Source organism: Emys orbicularis, chromosome 6, assembly GCF_028017835.1.
Source record: "Emys orbicularis isolate rEmyOrb1 chromosome 6, rEmyOrb1.hap1, whole genome shotgun sequence".
NCBI lineage: Eukaryota > Metazoa > Chordata > Testudines > Emydidae > Emys > Emys orbicularis.
The window spans coordinates 33,130,638-33,152,873 of record NC_088688.1 but is presented as its reverse complement, the minus strand read 5'-3'; the positions used below and the strand labels follow the sequence as shown (position 1 = coordinate 33,152,873).

The window sequence follows — 22,236 nt, the reverse complement described above, 5'->3', positions numbered from 1 at the left end:
ATTCTGAACAAACATGATTAATGAAATAATGAACAAGCCAAGATAGTACTTCAGTCTGAGGCCCCAGATGCTTCTTGTAGCAAAGCAGGAACTCAACTGGAAAGCCTGTCTGCAGAAAGGGAAAAAGGGATGCCAACAGGCAAGAAGCACCACAATTGTCTGTGGCTAAAGCTTCTTGTGAACTTTTTAATTTTTTTTTTTTTTTTTTTTTTTTTTTTTTTTAAAATCAGACCTGAAACTTTTGTTGGGAAATTTACTCACAGTCTGGAAGGGAATTTCTGGGGGTAGAGAGAGACCCACTCCAGAATAGCCAATAGTTAGGATTGTCACATGGCAGACCCAGGTTCACAGTTCCCTACTCTGCCTGATTCAGACCAGGGATTTGAACCTTGTTCTTCCACAACCCAGGTGAGTGCCCTAACCACAGGGCGACAGTCTGTCTCAAGTTCTCCTATGGAACTGTTCCATTTTGTATAAATAATTCAATATTCATTAAGACAGAAAGACTGGTTTTATAACACAGTGGTTATGGACTTGGACCTGGGTCTCCTATATCCGAGGTGAGTGCCCTAATTACAGAGCTATGGGCCATTCTGGGCTAGGTTTCGCTTTCTTGTGTTTCATAAAATTTTTTTAAAGGTCTCATTTTTGTTCCATATTAGGAAAAAACCCCACAAATGCTGAAACCTCAAATGCCATCCCTAATAATGGTACTCACATCAGAAGTGGGTTGTAGCCCACGAAAGCTTATGCTCTAATAAATTTGTTAGTCTCTAAGGTGCCACAAGTACTCCTGTTATTTTTGCGGATACAGACTAACACGGCTGCTACTCTGAAACCTATCATAGGTACTGACAACCTAAAGAAGATAAACTCATGCATCCTCATCAATGCTCCCATAGTAACTTTGAAGAGTCTTAAAATCAGCCCTCTAGTGGAGACAAAGGGGAAAAATTCTTCTAGATCTATTTTAGGCTGCAGCATTTTCCCAATGCACTTTAGGGGGACATTCATCGAAACAGCACATTGGCACACTTATCAGAAGAGATATATTTTGCTTTATTAGAAGATGTGCAGTATCATAGAATCATATAAGATTAGGGATGGAAGAGACCTCAGGAGGTCATCTAGTCCAACCCCCTGCTCAAAGCAGGACCAACACCAACTAAATCAACAATATGCTCTAATATAAACAAGGTTCAAAAATGTCCAAAGATCAAGCATATTAATTTGTTTTGATGGCTTCATTTTCATTTTAAAATATGTTCCTATTCTAGGATCACGGTGCATTTACCAGTATAACAACATATTACAGATGAAAACCTGGAAAACAATAATGGATCTCCATTAGTGCTGGCAAGGGGAGCATCAAGATTGCTGGTCAAGAAAACTAAAAGTTGAAAGGAAAAATGAAAGGAAAGAACAAGAATCATTGCTGTAGATAGAAAGGCGAAAAGAAGAAGAACTGAAATAAAGGATGGTGTAGGTCAGGGGTTGGCAACGTTTGGCACGCGGCTCGCCAGAGTAAGCACCCTGGCGGGCCGGGCCAGTTTATTTACCTGTTGACGCGGCAGGTTCGGCCGATCGCGGCCCCCACTGGCCGCGGTTCGCCGTCCCGGGCCAATGGGGGTGGCGGGAAGCGGCGCGGGCAAGGGATGTGCTGGCCGCGGCTTACCGCCGCCCCCATTGGCCCAGGACGGCGAACCGCGGCCAGCGGGGGCCGCGATCGGCCGAACCTGCTGCATCAGCAGGTAAATAAACTGGCCCGGCCCGCCAGGGTGCTTACCCTGGCGAGCCGCGTGCCAAACTTTGCCGACCCCTGGTCTAGGTTTACATGACCGCAGGGGCTGGACTAAATGACCTCTCAAGGTCCCTTCCAGCTCTATATTTCTATGATTCTAGGAAAGAGGGTTAAGATGCCAAAGTCCACAATTGTTTAAACTCACATTGGACCTACTGTAACAACAAAGATGTTTTATTTAATCTCTGAATGAGCACAGATATGTGGTGTTAAGTATAAATTTCAAAGCAGTGACAAATTTTTACTGAGTTTTCCCTATTTGACTACCCTGGAGTGAGTTATAATTTAATTAAAAGGTTACATGGTTTCACCTAGCAATAAAAGCATCCACAGAGGTGTCTCCTTTGCAGTAGCTGACCTCACACATGTATCATAAGACTGTTATCTGTGTATCTATCTATTGGCTGCTTTCCTAATCAAGTAATATGCTGAGCGAGCACTGTCTCTTGCAGAACTTATATTAAAAGCAGAACTGACAATTTACTTTCTCTAAAATATTTTGGTGGCTTTAAGAGATAAAATAAAACAATATTACAGTAATACAGCTAATACATGCCATACATTATTCCTAAAGCAGGAATCTCACACAGACAACTATGTCTAATTATTTGGAATGCCATAAGAAATAATAAGAGCAATTGTCAGAGTAAGATGTTTGCTTTAGTATTAGTAATATTCCTGGATTGTCTTGAAGAAGCATATGGATGTAACTACTCATTAAAGAAAAGACATTATAATAACTGATATTCATGCATACAATTGACTTCTTGATTTTGGAACAGAAAAAACCCAACAGTATGATACAGTAAATTCTTGGTCCCACAAAATATACTGTTAGTAGCTTTTGGGGGGGGAGGGGACTTGTATTTTAAAGATAGATTGTTATCCCTTCCACGCTCTGTCCTTATTTAAAAAAACAACTATACAACAATTTGAAAGAGAAACTAAAACAGAATAATATACTTCACTGTTAGAATTCTAACAAAGGTGATCTCATCACAAGGACAGATCTCTCTTGGTAACAGAGTACGTTTTACTTGGGTCAAGACATGTATAGCCCTGTTATATCCAATCACCTTGAACATAGGGAAGGGAAAGGCACTAAATCCAAATCCAGTCTCTGCTGGAAATAAGTAAAGAAGTGGAGCCATAGAGATCCAAAACTCAGTTCTTTAATTTCTCATTCTTCAATATCAAACTCTGGCAGCCTACTTGGAATTTTGCCAGCAGCTTTCCATATGCTTGTTTTACTGGTCCACTTCACTTGCCATCTGAAGTTGAGAGTCTAGTTGAAGTGGGCTACCATGGGCTCCCTAACACACACCAATGCTGCTGTAGCCCTGAGCTTCCTGCTAGGCTGTGTTCCCTCAGCTCTCTCACATGGCCTCCCAGGTGAGTTCTTACACCTTCCCTACAGGAGAATATATACAGAGCTCCTACTCTGCACAAACAAATTCTGTTTTCTTCATGATTTTATGCATCCCTTATCACAACAGTATCTGAGCAGCTCCCAGAAGTAAGCAATATATTGTTTGCAATGTTGATATAGCCATGCTGGTCCCAGGATATTAGAGAGACAGGATGGGTGAGGTTGGTCCAATAAAAGATGTTACCTCACCCACCTGGTCTCTCTAGTAAGTAATATGTCTAACATCTGTTATGGGTGGTTCTGTATTTCTCTCTTACTGTACCTAGGGAAAAATTGTCAAATTTCTTAAATTACGTATATATACACACTGTGCTGTGTGTTTATATTAGCAAAAGCAAGGTTGAAGAAGTGTAAATTTCTGTTTAAACAGGTGAGTTTCATAGTGGTTCTTAGATTCTGCAGCAGTTCATTCAGAGTCTTGCACTGGCTCCCAAGAAAGCTTTGCCTCCTTGTAGTGAGCAGGTCCGTTGTACCTGAGAAGTGGAGTTGTCAACTGTGTACAGTGCCTGTTGGCCCAGTCAGTGCAGGTCTTCTAGCAAAAGGCTCTAGTGGAAAACCTGGCCTTTATAGAAGGTAGTGGCACAACTTAATGAAGACCTCAATCTGTGTACATCACTCCCAATCTACTGTTGTCAACAAGAATTCCACACACAGACTGAGGGCTGTGCATAGCTGTGACGGGGTGGACTAGGCCCAGTGGCCCCCTGCTGGAGGCCACAGGGTCCTACCACACCCCATCCCAGAGAGGAGCAGAAGAGAAGTCCTCCAAGCAGTCTAGCGTGGTTGCAAGGAAGCAACCAATGACGGAGGCCACAGGAAGCAGCCAATCAGGGCCCAGCAGACTCATAAAAGGAATTTAAGGATCAGAGTCAGTCAGTTGCTGCCTGGAACTGGCAAAGAGAAGCCGGTGTTCCTGGCAGGCAGAAAGAGCAGCAGGACTACGGACAGCTCGGTGCTGACAGGGACCCAGGGAGCAAGAGAGAGCTCCTAGCTGGCTGCTGGGACTAAGTAAGGACTGAACTCAGGGAGGGCTGCAGGAAGACAGTGCCTCCAGGGCAGAAGTCCTGGGTGTACAGCCCCATACCAGGGCCAGGACAAGTTAAAGACTGTATATCCCAGAAGGGGTTTGTTCTGTTTCACATGCAGACAGTGTGTGAGACTCGGACAGGAGGCTGAGTCACTGAAAAGCCACCTGAGAAAACACAAAAGGGGTCACCACAAACTGAGGGACTGCAGGCACACACACTTGACCAGGAGGCACTCATGAGAGATGGGTTCCTCCCTGTTAAAACAGCTTAAAATAAGGACTAGATCTCCTAAAAAGAGCCTTTATTTTATAACAAAGGAACAATAAATCTTTTCCCTGCATATGAGAAAGAAAATAATCTAGAAATGAAAAGGTGAAAAACAACAAAGTAAACAGTGAGAGTGCCCTAGTTACAATTTCTAATGACTTCTTGAGAGAGACTGAAAGAAGGAACTTTTTCACTTTCTTCATTGAATAGGCTGTGATGGATCCTGATAAATAGAGAGAGGGCTATTAAAACTTCCCTTGACCCATATGGGACAATGGCCAGACATGCTGTAATGAGATAAGTGATGACTAACTGAATATCTGCAAAAAGCATTTGCAGATTCAGAACATTAATTTTCTATGAACATGTGGAAAAGATAGGCGAAGTTATATGCCAAGGACCCTGCTTTCTTTGGGCCCCTGAACCTGGTCAGTGCCCACCAAGTACAGGTGGAAAAAAGTTTTCACTGCATTAACAATGGTGTAACAGGGAAGCATAATATAAAATTAGGTTGTACGAGGCTTGGGTCTAGTTCTTCAGTAATAAGATTAAAGAACATTTACAAAAGGATTGAACTCCTAATACACTTGGAAAATATTGTGTAGTACAGCATGCATAGGAATCAATTCATTTCAGGTGAATGTGCTTAGCTTCCCTTCAGTAGTTTTGAACAAAGGCTTAAATAGATGACCAAAGGAGCTATGTTGCTTAGCTACAGTAAGTGGATAAAATAAATAGAAACAGGATGGGGAACACTTTCCGCACTAGCCAATGAGGAAGGGGAACCATGCGGAGAGCAGTACTTATCCAGTCTAGGGAGAGGAGCTCAATTCTCCTCTGCTTTTAGCAGAGAAAGTGGAGCTGTGTTCAACCTTAAACTCCTAGCTACCATCTCTACATATGGGATAAAAACAGTGAAATGGTGGGATCTAGATCATCTTTACATTCAAGATCATGTAAAAGCTGTAGTCAGAGAAATAAAAAGGCAGACACGTTTATGGATGAGAAAGATCATTACATATTTTATGACTACTTATTTTATCATCAGCTAAAATATTCATATTTTAGCTAGTGTTCTATTAGATTTATCATCCATCCATTTTATAAGAACCAGAGGTGACCAAGCAGGAGTTTTAAAATTATTTTACAAGAGATAAATTATGACTTTTGAACACTTTTCATATAACAATTTAGCATGTAATTATGGAGATGATATCTGTTAATTCTAAATATGGCACGTTTCAGTATTGATATTTCTAAATTTTAAATACAAAGAATTTCAGATTTTATACATTTTCTTTTTACCAAAGTAGTACAGACCCTTAGTATCTTTCAGGTAATGTTAAACAAACATATTAATTACTGCTTCAGTGTTAACTTTATTCTAATTTATGGAGAAGTATTTACCCAAACCACTAGAGATCATCTTAAAATAAATTAAGTATAATTTATATATATATATATATATATATATATATATATATATATATATATATATATATATATATATATATATGATCCCTCTGCTACTGCAGATGCCTTAATGTTTGTGATTAAGCAGGTTTTTTTAAAATATATATTATTCAATAAATTAGTTTACACTCAGTTCATGTTTTTAAAGCTTTTTCACAACCATAAAGACTACAAATAATTTTTAAAATGGAAGCTTCTGGAGCACAATTCTGTGGCTGGGGTGGATTCCACAGAAATTCTACAGCTGTAGAATCACAGAATACACTGGGGCCTGGGTAGGGCTGATTTGATATAAGGAAATACAGTTAGACATATTACATGCTTCAAATGAACAGCTGAGAATGTATCAGAAACAAAATGGTTTAAATGAAAATTTGCATCATTTAGACATACCCCTCTGGACAACGTTTAAATACCTCCAAATATGGAAGTGCTTGTTGTACCACCAGATAGAAGGGCATTAAATTAAGGAACTAAGACTAGTAGGTAGAACTGGCCAGGAATTTTTAATCAAAATATCTTTTTGATGGCCAATCTGGAAAACCAAAACATCTCCCAGAAATGGTAAAGTTAATATCAGCAACATTAAGACAGAATAATTTCCCAAATTTATGCAATGTGTTACAGTTATATATGCGGATACAAAAGTGTCTGAGATCACTCTGAAGATTTTGCACTTGAGTGCAAGGGTGATGAAGTTGTGGTACGTATTGCTTTTGGTATCCGTTGGAGGTGTGAAAGCATTATGTTGGAGTGTGTTATTGCTGTGATGTAGGCAATATGAAAGTGGCAAGGAGGCTTTTTCCTTAATTTGTTATTTCCAACTTTTTCAGATTTTGAGTGGTGAGGTGTGTCCTGATGCAACCTTAACTGTCACTAACAAGTTTTGTGCAATTCATATAATATTCACCTTCTGAATGCAGGATCTTACTTTCCTTTCCACAAACACACACACACACACACACACACACACACGATACGATACTATGCATCTGTAAAATTTTCCATAAAAGGAGATCACTACCTGTAATCGGAAGTTCTTTAACATGTGTGGTCCCCTATCTGTATTCCATACGTGGGTACGTATGCACACCATGCGCCTGAGGCTGGAAAATCTTGCAAGTGGCGTAGGTTGGTCCGCTGCTGCACCCTGGATCTCCTTGTGCTCGGCACTGCAGTATAAGGGGAGATGCAAACCAACCGCCTCTTCAGTTCCTTCTGTACCATGAATCCAGTCACAATCCGAAGCAGAGGGGAAGGCGTGTGGGTAGTGAAATAGTTTGAACAGTCTCCAAACTGAAACACTCTAGGTCTGATGCCCATCCAAATACCAAGCCATGAGGAGAAGAGATTCTGAGCTGGGGTGTTTGATCCTGCTATTCTCTGGAGTTAGCAGGTCCAGGAAGGACTGAATGCTGATGGGTTAACATTCATAGGAGGACCAGAAACCAGAATTGTCTGGGGCAACTTGTTGTGATGAGAATGACTCGTGATTTGTCGTAATGCATTTTCTTAGAACCTGGGGTAGTAGTTGGATGGGAGGGAAAGTGTACGCTCAAGTAGCTTGTCCAGGACAGTAGGAGGGCACTGTCACTAGAGTCCTGATCCCGTGCTGCTCTCAACAATATACATTGAACTTCTTAATTAATTAGCCTCTTAGGAGTTGGTTTGGTAACTTCCACCTTTTCATGTTCTCTTTATGTATATATATCTTCTTACTATATGTTCCATTCTATGCATCTGATGAAGTGGGCTGTAGCCCATGAAAGCTTATGCTCAAATAAATTTGTTAGTCTCTAAGGTGCCACAAGTACTCCTGTTCTTTGTATTGAACTTCTTGTTCATCTGGAAGGTGAACAGGTCCCAAGTTGGCATTCCCCACTGACTGAAGATGTTCAGCATTGAATTGTGTAACTGCCACTCATGATTGGTGGTGAACTTGTTATGTAGTTCTATATACACCAGTTCCATAAGTTGAGCACCTCCACACACAGTGAGAGGGATTTTTGCCCCTCCCTGTTTGTTTATATAGAAGATGGTCGTCACATTATCTGACATTATCTGGACAATGACAGGATCATAGGAATGGGAGGAATGCATTGCAGGCCTGTCTGACTGCTCTTAGTTCCAGGGGATTGATATGCATCTTGCTCTCCCCAGGTGTCCACATATCTTGTGTTGGATGACCACACATGGGGGCTTCCCAGCCTATGAGGGATGCCTCAGTGATTATTGTCATGTCAGGTGGCAGGTCAGGTGGGAGGTAAGAATAGGACCCCAATGCACATGTGTTCTGGGCTCATCTATCAAGACCTTATTCTGATAGAGACTATCACTATAATGTTCATTCTGTGTCTGTCTGGCGTATGTACTGACCAGAACCAGGTATGCAGACAATGGAGTTGCAGCCTGGAGAACTGCTTTATGTAAATACAGGAGGCCATGTGACCTAGCAAAGACAGACAGACCCAGACTGTTGTTCAGGGTTTGTGAATGACTTGACTTATCAGACTGCTTATGGCATGGAATATCTCCACAGGGAGGTAACACCTTGCTGCAGTCAAGTCCAGAGTTGTCTCTATAAAGTCTATGAGCTCTGCGGCAGTCAGAGTAGACTTTTCCATGTTTACACAGATTTCCAGGAGGAAGAGCAAGGACAAGGTTTCCAACTGAACTTCCAAATGAGATCTGCCTGTTAGGAGCCAGTTGTCCAAACACAAGAAGGATCATCTCATCTGTGCTGCCAGTATGAAGGGGTGAAGGCTTGTTGGGGTACCAGCACTGGGTACCAGCGATCTCTTGGAGGATAACCCTGCTTGGATGAAGGATGGGTCCAAGAACTCTCAAAGCTCTATCTGGACTAACCTCCCTGAGTTGGGGTGGGTGGGTGATGGTTCATCTTGAACCTTGAATTTAGCCAATGAGAAGGCCAGCTGTGGCTCAAATCAGCAGTACTGTTGGTGCCAGTGGGAGGAACCTCTGGTTTGTGAATGGACTAGGGGAGTAACTCCTTGTCCTTGAGTTGGTATTCTTTTCTGGGGGTCAAAATGTCTCTTTGAAGGACTGTGCCCCATAGTACAGGAGATTGTGGGTCGAGGAGGGCCAATGTCCCCCAGCGTAGAATATGTCTCAGTCCGTCCCAGAGTCTGAGAGGACCCAGGTGTCAGTTCTGCTGTATCCGTTGTCATCACAGACTTAGAGGACGATGGGTCCTTATGGTGCCAGGCTGGTACTGTCAGAGAGTGAGAGAGAGAGAGACCTACCTGAAGCTCCTGGTCAGTGCTGGAAGATGTCAGTCCTTTGGCTTACTAGCGGTCATGGTTGGTTCTGGTGTCAGCACTGGTTCGAGTACCATTGGAGCTTTGCTCCTCTGTGCTTTCCCTTTGTGGTCAGGAGGCTTAGGGAGACCCAAGTCCTTGGGACCTGTGTGTGAAGACTCACCCAACTTGGAAGAAGTCAGGCAGGGATTCCTTCTTCTGGAAGCAGTTTAGAGGGGAAATCTGTTTTTATATGTCTGTGAGGGTGCCCCTTACTCTTATGAGATGTCTGAGACAACAGGTCTTTAGGTTTATCTGATCTGGCCTCTACTCCTGAGCTCATGCTCAGTGGTGCGCTGCTTGAGGACTGAGCCTGATGTACAAGCGGGTCTCCCCAGCGTGGATCTGACTAGGGTGTCATGGCTTTCTCGATGAGGTGCCTCCTCAGTCAGAGCTTTCGTCCCTCTTGGGTCTGGAGTTGGAAAGAGCAACAGATACTTCACTTAGAGGAGATATGAGCCTCCTTAAGGTAGGCTGGTGGTCACCGATGACTGCGAAGAAGCAAGGACAGTTCTTGAACCCTGGAATTCTGGGTATAGTCCTACTCCCGAAAAAGAGGGGACAGAGAAGGTCCCCAGGGTGGGGAAAAACTATGTAAAATATCGTAAAACACTAACAAACTATGTACAATTATATTTACAGAGATAAAGACGACGAGAGGATAATTCCAAACACAGAGGAGTCCAAATGAGATCATGTAGCAGTAGGAAGGAACTGAAGAGACGGTTGGTCTACACCTCCCCTTATACCCTCAGTGCTGAGCATAAGGAGATCCAGGCAGTGGCGGATTAACAAATTTGCCACCCCTAGGCCCTGAAAAAATTTCCGCCCTCCCCCCCGCCCCCCGCGCCAGCTCACCTCCACTCCCCCGCGGCAAGTTGCAGCGTGCTCAGGGGATGGCGGAGGTGAGCTGGGGCGGGGAGCAGTTCCCTGCCCCCCAAGGGTTACTCCCCACGCCCGCCGGCCCCAGCTCATCTCCGCTCCGCCTCCTCCTCTGAGCGCGCTGCTACTCGCTTCTCCTCCCTCCCAGCGCTTTCGTGCAGCAAGCCTGGGAGGGAGGTGGAAGGAGAGAAGCGTGGCGAGCCCGGAGGAGGAGGCGGGCCGGGGATTTGGGGAAGGGGCGGAGTTGGGGCGGGACCGGGGGGGGGGAGTGAGCAAATTTGCCGCCCTAGGCCTAGGCCTTGTTGACCTAGACGATAATACGCCGCTGGATCCAGGGTGTAGGTGCAGACCAACAGACGCGCCTTGAAAGATTTTTCCAGTCTCAGGAGCCTGGTGCTCATGCGTGCTCATGTGTGCAATGCAGGTAGGGACCAGCCCTCAAAGAAGAAAAATTGTTTCAACTGGTATTGACTAATCGTTTCTAAAACAACTCCTCTTCCAGTCATGGCACTCTCAGACATGACCGCTACTAAATTACACCTCCTACTCAAAGGAATATCAACAGGAACAAATATAAAAGTTTCTTCTATTAGTCACATTACTGGGTATAAAAAGACATCAGATTACATTCTTTCAAAAACACTTAACATTTAAATGCTTTTGTCCTTTGAATGTTTTCCCCTTTTATTTTTAGTCAAATAAAGTCACTTAGGATTTTACCAGCAAGAAGTTTCTTTTTTAAAGGAAAATGAAATAATGGAAAAAATTTCAAACGAGCTTTGTAACTGTTTGCACTTAGGAAAAAAGTTACATCATATTTGCTCTTAATCTTTTCACAGGACAAAGAACTCAAAACCCTTACCATTTGCCTTGATGATTTATAAACTGTTGAACTGCATATCCAAACTGCTCACTTGAAGGACCAGAAAACAATTTTGCTTCTGGGAGCCCAACGTTGTATGCTTCACAGCAATTATGAAGAATGCCTGTTAACAGGAAGATTAATATTACTGTAAATAGCAATTAAAGAAAGAATCTTGATTCCACTGAAACAGCCCATCTGTCTATGCCAACTCCCCTTAATATAGCAGTTAAAAATGTGGCCTTTGACACACCCAATAAAAATCAACATTTCTCCCACCCCTACACACGAATAGCCATCTATGATTATATGAATGCTTGTCAGTGCACTATATGGGCATAACAGTACAGCAGACAGAGTTTAATAACCTATTAACTACATTGCTTAATAAATCTTGTAGCGCTACCAATGTGTGTGAATCCAAGAGACACAATGAATATATTTTAATATATTTTACTGTAGTCTTTAATACTCCATTATCTTTGGATATATGGTAGCCTTCTAGCATCGGATTTCCTAAAGACCTATTTATGTACACTATAATGAAGAACAACTGATGACAATAAGTACTTTTTATACCATATGTATTCTAATGCTACATTTGAAATAGAACACAATCAAATCGACCTACTCCTTTATCATAGAAGGTCTACAGTTTCGGGCCACTTTATTTTCACACATTAAGTGTTTGTTTTCTTCTGAACAAACCACTGAGAAGATAAGCTAATAAATGGAAGCCTGGGAAATATAGGGCTAAGTTAATAAATAAACTATACTGTACTTAGCATTTAAACAGCACTTTGCATCTTCAAAGCACTGACCAGATATTAACTAATTAAGCCTCATAACGCTATTGTGAAATTGGAACTAAAAAAAAAAAAAAAAAGTAAAGAAATTACCTCAGCCACCTTGTCTCTCTAAAACTCTTGTGAGGCACCTAAGTATCATCCCTGTTTTACATATTTTTTTCTCACACATAGTGAGTGACATGTCCGTGGCCATTCAAGTTGGTGATGGTGCCAGGATCAGAATTTAGAGCTCCTGGCTTCTCTCTTGTGCTTAGCTGACTATGCTTCCCACCCATCTATAAATAACAACCACCAATATATAGTACTTATATAACTGGTTAATATAAAATCATCTAAAAGTTAGCTCAAAGATCAATTCTGACTGTGTGTGCTACCCATACAAACTATAATTGTGTGCTCATCAGAAAATAGTACAGCTGAAAAATCATAGCGGGCCCTACATTCCAGAATGGATAGTTATACCTATTTCTGTTTACACATACAGTACATCACATAACATTTATGTACTAACAGTGATCTTACATGAGATATTAAGGAACTTTAGGATTTCTTATATTAATGATAGGAGTTTAAGGGTTCCTTATAATAGGGATCTTTAAGGGTTTCTTCAAATCTATGACATGTTTCAAAGTCTTAACTTAAGAACAGGGGCATCATTTCAGAAAGATTCAGGGGTGGGGTGGGGAAGGACACAGTTGAGTCAGCACATAAAACATTATATGTGATTATATTGTATCCTGCAAAGTTGAGGCAGCGGTTGGGGTAGTGGAAGACATAATGGAGAATAACAGGAGTACTTGTGGCACCTTAGAGACTAACAAATTTATTAGAGCATAAGCTTTCGTGGGCTACAACCCACGAAAGAAGAAGAAGTGGGTTGTAGCCCACGAAAGCTTATGCTCTAATAAATTTGTTAGTCTCTAAGGTGCCACAAGTACTCCTGTTATTTTTGCGGATACAGACTAACACGGCTGCTACTCTGAAACCTGTCATAATGGAGAATATAGACCTATGAAATGTCTGGGGAGGGGGGCAACTGCCTCTCCACCCAATAGCAAATGCTGCCCCTGCTTAAGAATTAAGGTCACAGGTCAATGCATTCCTTCAGCCTTGATGGGTATGTCAGTAGTTACTGTGCCTGACTTTTTTTTGGCAGTCTCAAGACCAGTTTTGGAAGAGATTTTAAGAGGGATACCAGTCATGGACCCAGGCAACCTGAATACAGCCCATCATATTATACACTATATTGAGCATGTGAAGTTCTAAAGCAGCAGTTCTCAAATTTTAGCAACCTGAGAACCCCATTTTGATTTAAAGTTTTTTGGGGACACCCAATCCCTCCCACACAGCCCCAGGTCCCGCCCCCACTCCACCCCTTCCCCCCGTCCCACCTCTTCCTGCCCCCCACTCACTCCATCCCCCCTCCCTTCATCACTCACTCTCCCACCATCCTCACTCACTTTCACCAGGCTGGGGCAGGGAGTTTGGGTGTGAGAGGAGGTGCGGGATGCAGGCTCTGGGAAGGAGTTTGGGTGCAGGGCTCTGGGCTGGGGAAGGGGGTCAGGGTGCAGGAGGGGGTGAGGGGTGCGGGCTCCAGCTGGGCGGTGCTTACTTCGGGAGGCTCCCAAAAGCGACCAGCACATCTCTCTGGCAGCGGCTCCTAGGCGGGAGGGCCAGGGGCTCTCCGCATGCTGTCCCTGCCCCCAGGCACCGCCCCCACAGCTCCCATTGGCTACAGTTCCCAGCCAATGGGAGCTGTGGAGTCGGTGCTCGGGGCGGGGGCAGGGCATGGAGACCCCTTGGCCCCCCCTCCCCCGCAGGGGCTGCAGGGACATGCCAGCCGCTTCCAGGAGCAGTGCAAAGCCAGGGCAGGCAGGGAGCCTGCCTTAGCCCTGCTGCGCCACTGGACTTTTAGCGCCTAAGATCTCCCAGTTTGGCTTCAGTAGCCTCCGGGAGATAGAACCTGATTCCAGGAGACTTCTAGTGAAACCAGGAGGGTTGGCAACCTTAGTTGATCAGCGGGGCTGGCGGCCCTGGACATCTTCCCCTGAGAGCACCCTGTCCCTGCTCCTGCCTCTCCCTCCCAGCACCTCCTGCACGCCGGGGAACAGCTGTTCCCTGGCGTGCAGGAGGCGCTGGGAGGGAGGGGAAGGAGTTGATCAGCTGGGCCCACGGACCCCCTGCAGTACTCTTGGGGACCCCCAGGTGTCCGTGGACCCCAGTTTGAGCAACGCTGTTCTAAAGTGAAACCTGAGGGTGCAAAATCCACTTAAAATAAGCAAAATTTCAATAAACTCTCCTAAAACCATATCTTAACCCAAAATATATAAAGAGAAAGCAAAATGTTCCTCACAGAAGAATACACATAGCTTGCATATTTATTAACATTTGGTGGTGAACTCAAGACAGGAAATCATATATTAGTCAAACCAAACAACCATTATCTACTGATGACTGCTTGAAAGTGGGTGATTACCTTTCGCTAAGAGTTAAGTCATTTAAGAAATATGGTTAAGAATGAAAGAACTTCCTTCGCCACTAAACATCTGATTGGTATTGCGGAGAAGGAAGGATATGAGCGGACATAATACTGTGTATATTTCACAATACTTCCTACAGTAATCACAACCACCTACACTGGCAGCTAAATGGATCTTTTAAAGGCATTTCATATGTAAAAAATTGATTACTGTAAAGCTATTGCCAATATATCTGTTGTGTTCCAAATTCCCCGCATTTTATCTCAACACCATCTTTAAGTTGTCCCTTAATTTATTCTCATGTTATCATCAGTCAAAAATCATACATAATTGAACAGTGCATCAGCTAACAGCATCTCACTTAAGACTCTTGGTACCGACATATGGAACTGACATCCTAAGAAACTGCCTGAGAATCTCCTGTAACATTATTGTGTATTCTATTTTGCCCCATGTAACTACATATAGACCAGTGGTGTAGCTAGAAGTGGAAACCTGGGTGGGCCCCCAATTTATGGCAGACTGTCAATGACCAAAGTGCTGAGATCATTTTAGTAAAGAATCATTGTCACTCTGCTCCTCACTCCAGTCAGCAGCGGAGCCCAGACCGGCTCAGGTACGGCAAGTGGGAGCAGCACACTCCGGCAGGGCAGGGGATCCCAGGCCATCAGCACCAGCACTCACTTGGGCTACTATGGAGTTAGCTCCAGCCTGGAAGGTGCTGCCTTTGCAGGCAACTCTGCCCAGGCTCGCTGTAATGCTGGGTGGCTCATCCATAATGTGATGATGGGGATCTGTGGGGGGAGTGGAACCTGTCTCTGTGAGCTGGCAGAGACAATGCAGACAGTTCTGGAGGCAGCACGGAGCTATGTGCCAGGGATATCCCTTAGCCGGCTCCTCTGCTGGCATCCTCTGAGTTGCTGGGCTGAGCCAAGCCCAGTTGCAGAAAACTGCCTTTCTCCCCTCTGACCTTACCCACCGCCTGCTCCACCACCTTCTGACTTGCTTCCTCCTCTACTCCTAACTGCCCCCCTTCTCCTACCATTACCCCCACTTTCTGCCCCTGCCTCCTCCCCCCACTCATAATTCCCCTTCTGCAATCACCACAGCACTCCTTCTCCTATCCATTACCCCTTACACACACGACTGCCTTTTGCCCCTTCCCCCTGCCTACTTTCATCAAGCCAGCCAATCAGAGCTAGTAAGAAGTGACCTTGAAAATATGTATCATCTGAAGTATCTCTGTCAATGCACCAGCCCGATCTAACCCAATGTTGCGTCACAGTATCAGCTCCAGGTATAAGTCCAAATCCTGGTGAATATGATCTGGTATTGTCCAGCACCCGAAAAATTTTCAGCTGCACTGGGACATGTGCACTGGGACAGCCTGGAGAGTGCGGGGGGGAGGGAGGGAGGGAGCAGTAATGTCTAGCCCCGGGGGCACTCTAATCCTCATTCCCCATGAAAAGTCATGACCTCTGGGCTGCAGCCCCTGTTTTCACAGCTACCCTGCCCAGGGCAGGAGGCTCAGGCAAGTGCCAGGGCCTCTAGTCCCCTGCAACCCAACCTGCAGCACCAGAACTTTGGCAGGGGCTTCTCCATTGGGCAGGTATGCGGGTGCCCCAGCCTGTTACCTCCTGCCTCCCCTATGATCAGGCCAGCTGGCACCCCTTTCCCCGTGGCAAGGGAGGAGCTTTATCACTGCACAGACCGAAGATCTGAGCACCTGTGCTGGCTACAGTGAGGCTGCTGCCAGTCTCCTCTTTAAGTCAGGAGGGCATGCATGCCCTTTGAAAATTTTCTGTAGGCACCCCGGCTTCATGTGATATTGAAGTTCAAGTAACAAGTGAGCTAGTATCTTGGGTCTGATCTACACTACAGTTAGGTCAACAAAAGGCAGCTTACGTCAACCTAACTATGGAGTTTTCTACACTTAAATTTCGCTCCCACTGATGTTACTGCCCTGCCATGCCGACTTAATAACTTCACCTCTATGAGCGACATAGAGTCATGGTTGATGTAGTTAGGTCGATGCAGTGTAAGTGCTAATGTTGACTGTTACTTTCAGGAGCCTTCCACAATGTCCCACACTGACAATACAATCGATACAAGCACTCCTGGTGAGGATGAGCACCACTGACACAAGGAGCATAGTGTAAACATATTTTAATAATGTAATTATTACACACAATGTAATTACTGAGGCAGCTGTATGCCAACATAAGTTAGATTGACTTAATTTTGTAGTGTAGACATAGCCTTACTTATTTTAATTTTATTACTTCTTAACGCCATTTAGGCATTAGTGGCTAAATCCTACAAAAATTATCTCGTTCTAGAATCTGGAATTAGATTTCTGCACTTGGCCTAGGAAGGTGCCCCAAAACTAGCATTCAACTGATATCATTGAAAACGTTGGACTGCCCTTACTAAGTGAACCACATTTAATATATTAAGAACTGTTTCGAGTTATCTCTTTTTTGTTTTCACATTTACTTCATTCAAATGTTAATTGCTTTGGGCTCAGTGCAGAAAATAATTCTTTTTTTCTCCTGGTAAGCTGCAACACTGAAGAGGACATATGACTTTTTCCTGCAATAAATGTAGTTGCCAACCAAATCCATGGCCATGTATAGTACTTACATTACAACGGGTATACACAGATTTTTCCCCCCTACTTTATACATCAAAGTACAGTACCTGGGAACAAGAAATTCAGATAATTGTATAATAAAAATGCCAAGAGAGACAGGGTGGGTGAGGTAATATCTTTTACTGGACCAACTTCTGTTTGTGAGAGCCTTGTCTCTCAAATATCCTGGGACCGACACAGCTACAACACTGCCTACAAAAAATGCCACGTCTATTTTAGACCTATTTTCAGCCTATGATCAAATAAGAGCTCTCTTATGCACTTATACGTGCCAATCACTGCAGTGTCTGTGTTTTAAGTATTATATATTCTTGGCTGGAAATATTCAATAGCTGTTGCCTTCACGCAACTCATTTTCAGAATCCAAGATCCTCCTGATATGAAGTCTGCCCTACTAGCTGGATTTTCTGGGCTTCCAGTGAGAGAGATCTACATTTTTATTTAGTGATCACAGTGAAAGATTAGTCAGGCATCCAAAAGTTACCAATCTGAACTTCTGTTTGTAAATACTACCATATATACAGCCACATAAATAAGCTTGTACTTTGGTTTTATTTCCATTAAGGTGAATCCTTGCTGAATATTCTCTATGAGTATCCCAAAGAAACACAATCCCCTTCCTTCATTTATAGGTGAAAACTGGGAGAAGTAAATTCATTCCAGAATCCTCTGCACTCCCTGGAAGGAAGTTCCTGCAACAGCCAGCTCACAGGATTTGGGAGCATATTTGAAACCTCCTGCACATATCTCACCAGAAAAAGAGACACCCCTTTAGAAAAAAAAAACTGGGTAGACAAAAAGTACATCTAGGAGAGAGAGTTTCACAACTTGTCAGCTGGCAACATTCCCATAAAATGCCAGTATCCTTTTAGGATGGGCAGCATCCTTGGGCATTCACCTATTCAGCCCATATCTAATGCCTGTCCTGGCATACATAATAGGTGCCAGGGATGGCGGGTGCATAGCTGCTCTACATATCTACATCACTATTTCCTTGCTGCTATTACAATGCAGAGTAATACATGTTCAGGCTGTGCACATTTAAGTCTGAACATGTGGGAAGTCTTTCCATAAATATAAATGACATGTCTAAAAATGCCTATAACTTCTTCTTTATAACTATTTTTTTTAAAAATACTTCCCACATTTTGGTAAAAGCTAAAGCAAGGTTTTCTGATATAACGAAGCATGTAATGTGCACCCTGCCTCTAAGTGATATTTCAATAACAAACTTAAAAACAAACAAAAATCCTTGTGGGTTCCACTTGGATTTTTGTTTGTTTTTAAATGAGTAGGCTAAAAAGTGCCTAAAGAGCAATACGTAAACACGTCATGGAAAGTTAGTTAAGATGAAAATGAGAGTTGTGATCCAGTGCCCTGATTATCGCTGAGAATAAAAATAATCTTATATTTAGCAGTATCAAATGTTGTGAAACAAAAGGGGATTTTATTGGTATTTGATTACTTGCTACATGAATTTGTAACAAAACTTATTATATTTCTAAGGGATTTATTATTAGTCTGTATTTCATGTCAGAAGGGTACTGTTTTGTCTTTGGTTTAAAAATTAAAAAAAAGTAATTATTTATTTACTACAATGAGAAGACAATGGAACAGTTCAGCATGTTTACACAAACCATGGCAGAATCATATTGGAATGTGGACTCATTTTAATTAGACCAAAGCTCTGCACTGGCTAAAATATTCTGTTAAATTCACTGATGTAGTTAATTATATCTTGGACATACAGAAAAAAGTCTAATAAATACTGCAAAAGTAGGCATAATTATAAAGACATGGTAGAGACTCAAAGATCAAACATGACAGGCCCACTTTGAAGTTTTACATGTGGTACAAAAGTAGTACATACAATTTAAACTATTCTCCCAGTAAGAAAACTTTCTGTGACTATGTCACCTTTTTCCAATTAACATGGTGTAAACTTCTCTTTATCACATACCCATAGGCCATACAACCAAAACAAGAGAGGTAGCCTGTAACATTAGACTATGCTACATTTGTATTTCCATTCAGTATTAATACTGCCAAAAATCCACACAGCTGTCTAATTATGCTGTTTAATGGCATCAAAGCTCCTCTTGGTGCAGTGGGGAGAATGGTATGTCATGGAGTTGGTTACAACACCCTGAACCTGAGGGCCAACCACAGCCCTGATGGCTTTTAAAGCTACTTCCATACAGCTCTAAAATTGCACCAATGATGTAGGCTTCTTAATAAACCCTGGAGCAGCAGAGGATGGGCATAGCATAGCGGAGCTCCACCATGCCCCCTTTCCACTCCCAACACCCCCCAACAAGAGAGAGCATGGTCTGGCTGGAACAGGGCCAGATCCAGCACCCCTATGGCCAACAGGGAATTTCCCCATATACCAGGGGGAATTTTCTGCTGGGAATCTGTGTTCAGGTTACAGCCCCTTTACACTATACGACCAGGACAAAGGGGCCAAATCTCAGTTGAAAAACTGGTCAAATTTAGGGAACGGCTGATAAAGATAAGATAAGAGGGAGAGGGAAAGACAAAAGAAAACAACTCAGGAAGCAATACAGTATGACCCATTATAGTGTCACAGGAAGGAGTCATCAGGAGTTGTAGTAGGAGTCACCAGATGGTGCTGTTACATGAAGTTTAACAAGTTCTTTTAAGGGTATGTCTACACTACAATCACACCACACAATTACAGTGTAGACATAACCTGAGGGTATGTCTACACTAGAAGCACTACAGTGCCATAGCAGCTACATCGCTGCAATGCGGACAACTACACCAATGGTGTAGACACTACACACTCCAGTCTTCTATCACTGTAGTTAATCCACTCCCTCAAGAGCTAATAGCTAGGTCAACAGAAATATTCTTCCATTGACTTAGCTGCATCTACAGTGGGGGTTAGGTCAACATAATTATATTGCACAGGTTGTGAAATTTTTCACAGTTATGAGTGACATAGCTTGGTCAACCTAAGTTTTAGGTGTATATCAGACATGCAAGCAATTTTGAAGAAACACTGTATTATTGTTAATTTTATAATTAAGTTTATTTTGGGGAGTTGTTGCAAGCAGCAGTACTGTTTATTCTGCCTTAAATTGCTCTCACTAGAGTTTTTCAAATTGGCTGCTTGATATTTCTGGAAGAGGGTATTATTTATGTGCCATTTGTGTCTACTTCTGTCCAAAGACTCGTATATATAAATACACGTGGAAATAAATGAGTTACTCTAAGAAAATACCCACACTACACAGCACTGTTTCTCCTCCAATGTGAAACTGAATGGCAAGGCCCGGAGATCTGCCAGGGTTTGGCACAGTGACAACAACAGGAAAGAAAAAGGTGGAGAGAAAACAGGAAGAGAAAGAAGATAAATGCAAGAGAGATGCTGATCAAGTAATACTTGGCACATACATAATTTAATTTTACTGGAATTAAATAATCCGATTCATATTTTTATGGTATCTGACCATAGCTAGTCACATGCTATTCAGCAAATATATTACTAGAATAATAATTCCAGTGGAACTAGTCAAATATATTCACTGATTTATGTATTTATTTTTGCTTTTTGACCAAACTTACTAATAAGTTTTATTTTTAAAAATTAATGGAAAGTTTATTGATAATAGTATGATTAAATACAGGACACAATACACAGTGTCTCATTCCTTTAAATTGTATCAAGTGCATGACAGCAGAGTTATTTTTCACCCTGCCTACTAAGCTTCGTTCTGAGGCTAGAAGGAATCCACCTCTAGCCTCAATGCTCCGGAATCTAAGCTTCCATTCAAAAAAATGTTTTTACCCCTTGTGATTGTGAAGATGATCTTCCAAAAGCACAGCTCAATGCAGTGACGTCCACCTGAGTCTTAAACGGCCTGCAACAGTAGCACTAAAAGAAGTATGAACTTCCCCAGTCACAAAGGGTGTTAAGTTTGAAACTAACTATGGCAGTTTAAATGTCAACATTCTTAACTATGTTTTTACTAAATTGATCAGCTGTGACATCCGGGTAATGTGTTTTTAACACAATTCCAAATCACCTCCCCTTCTTAAATACCAAACACCTGAATTGTTCTCGCTCGATCTTCCAAAACCTCCAGCTTCTCCACAACTTGTACAACACAGTTCTGCATTTTCCATAATAAATTTTGTAGCGCATTGAAAAATAAAAACATAGCAGCAGCATAACATTAATTTCATGTCAAATTAACTAATATAGAGAATACTGTGTTGACTGTTTTATTGCAGAGAGATAATAGGAGTTTGCTTATAATTACCATTCTGATTGAAAATGTTTTCCCTACCATTGGTATAACTTAAGGTTACTATAACAGAAAGAGATTAGAGAAAAATATTTCTATTTTTTCCCTATATGTTTACTTTGTGTATTTAACAGCACTTGACAGGGAAGAATTAAAAAAAATTAAAATAGGAAAATGCGGCTGAATACCTACCAATATTCTCAGGGAACTCCAAGGCAGGTATCGAACCTCTCCTTTTTATGACTACTTGTAACATGTTTTGAATTTACTAGATTTTAAATTGAGAATATCCCTTTAAATTAAATCAATGTATACTTCCAACAGAGATTCTGAAAGAGAGAAGACTAACTGGACAAGAGACATTTTTGAGAGATATTTAGAAAGATGGCACTAAATTAGAGTATTTTATATATATGCCTATCTCATAGAACTGGAAGGGACCTTGAAAGGTCATCAAGTCCAGCCCCCTGCCTTCACTAGGCAGGACCAATTACTGATTTTTTGCCTCAGATCCCTAAGTGGCCCCCTCAAGGATTGAGCTCACAACCCTGGGTTTAACAGGCCAATGCTCAAACCACTGAGATATCCCTCCCCTCTTATAATCTTCAATTCCAGTTTTATTCATATTTCATCTATGCTAGTCTGACAATATGTGACTCTTATTCCCTACGGCTAACATCATTTAATAAAGACTATTTGTCATACTTTCTTCTATCTGGGGTCAAGGTTTGCTTCACATAGGCTATCACATCTGGAGCAATTTAATAATTAACACAGGTTATTTACTTCAGTGCTGATACTACAGGTGAAAACAAAACCAAAAATAATTGCAACTCATCTAGCAGTGGTTCTACAAACTAAGTTATTTTTGGCTTAGCTTATGACTTCCTGCTGAAAGAGGGCAAAATTCTCGTCCAGAAGCAGCCACCGTTTCAGTAAGTCAGAGTAACTGCAGCTGAGT

The 22,236-nt window shown here is 42.4% G+C and overlaps 1 protein-coding gene across 1 annotated transcript in view; it reads right to left on the bottom strand.

Annotated features, from left to right (window-relative positions):
* ITGA2 (integrin subunit alpha 2) overlaps positions 1 to 22,236 on the bottom strand; it is a 101,537-nt gene that overhangs the window by 66,741 nt on the left and 12,560 nt on the right. The window contains exon 2 of the mRNA XM_065406608.1: positions 11,060 to 11,183. Within this exon, the coding sequence (XP_065262680.1) occupies positions 11,060 to 11,183 (124 nt within the window). The remainder of the gene's footprint in view (positions 1 to 11,059; positions 11,184 to 22,236) is intronic.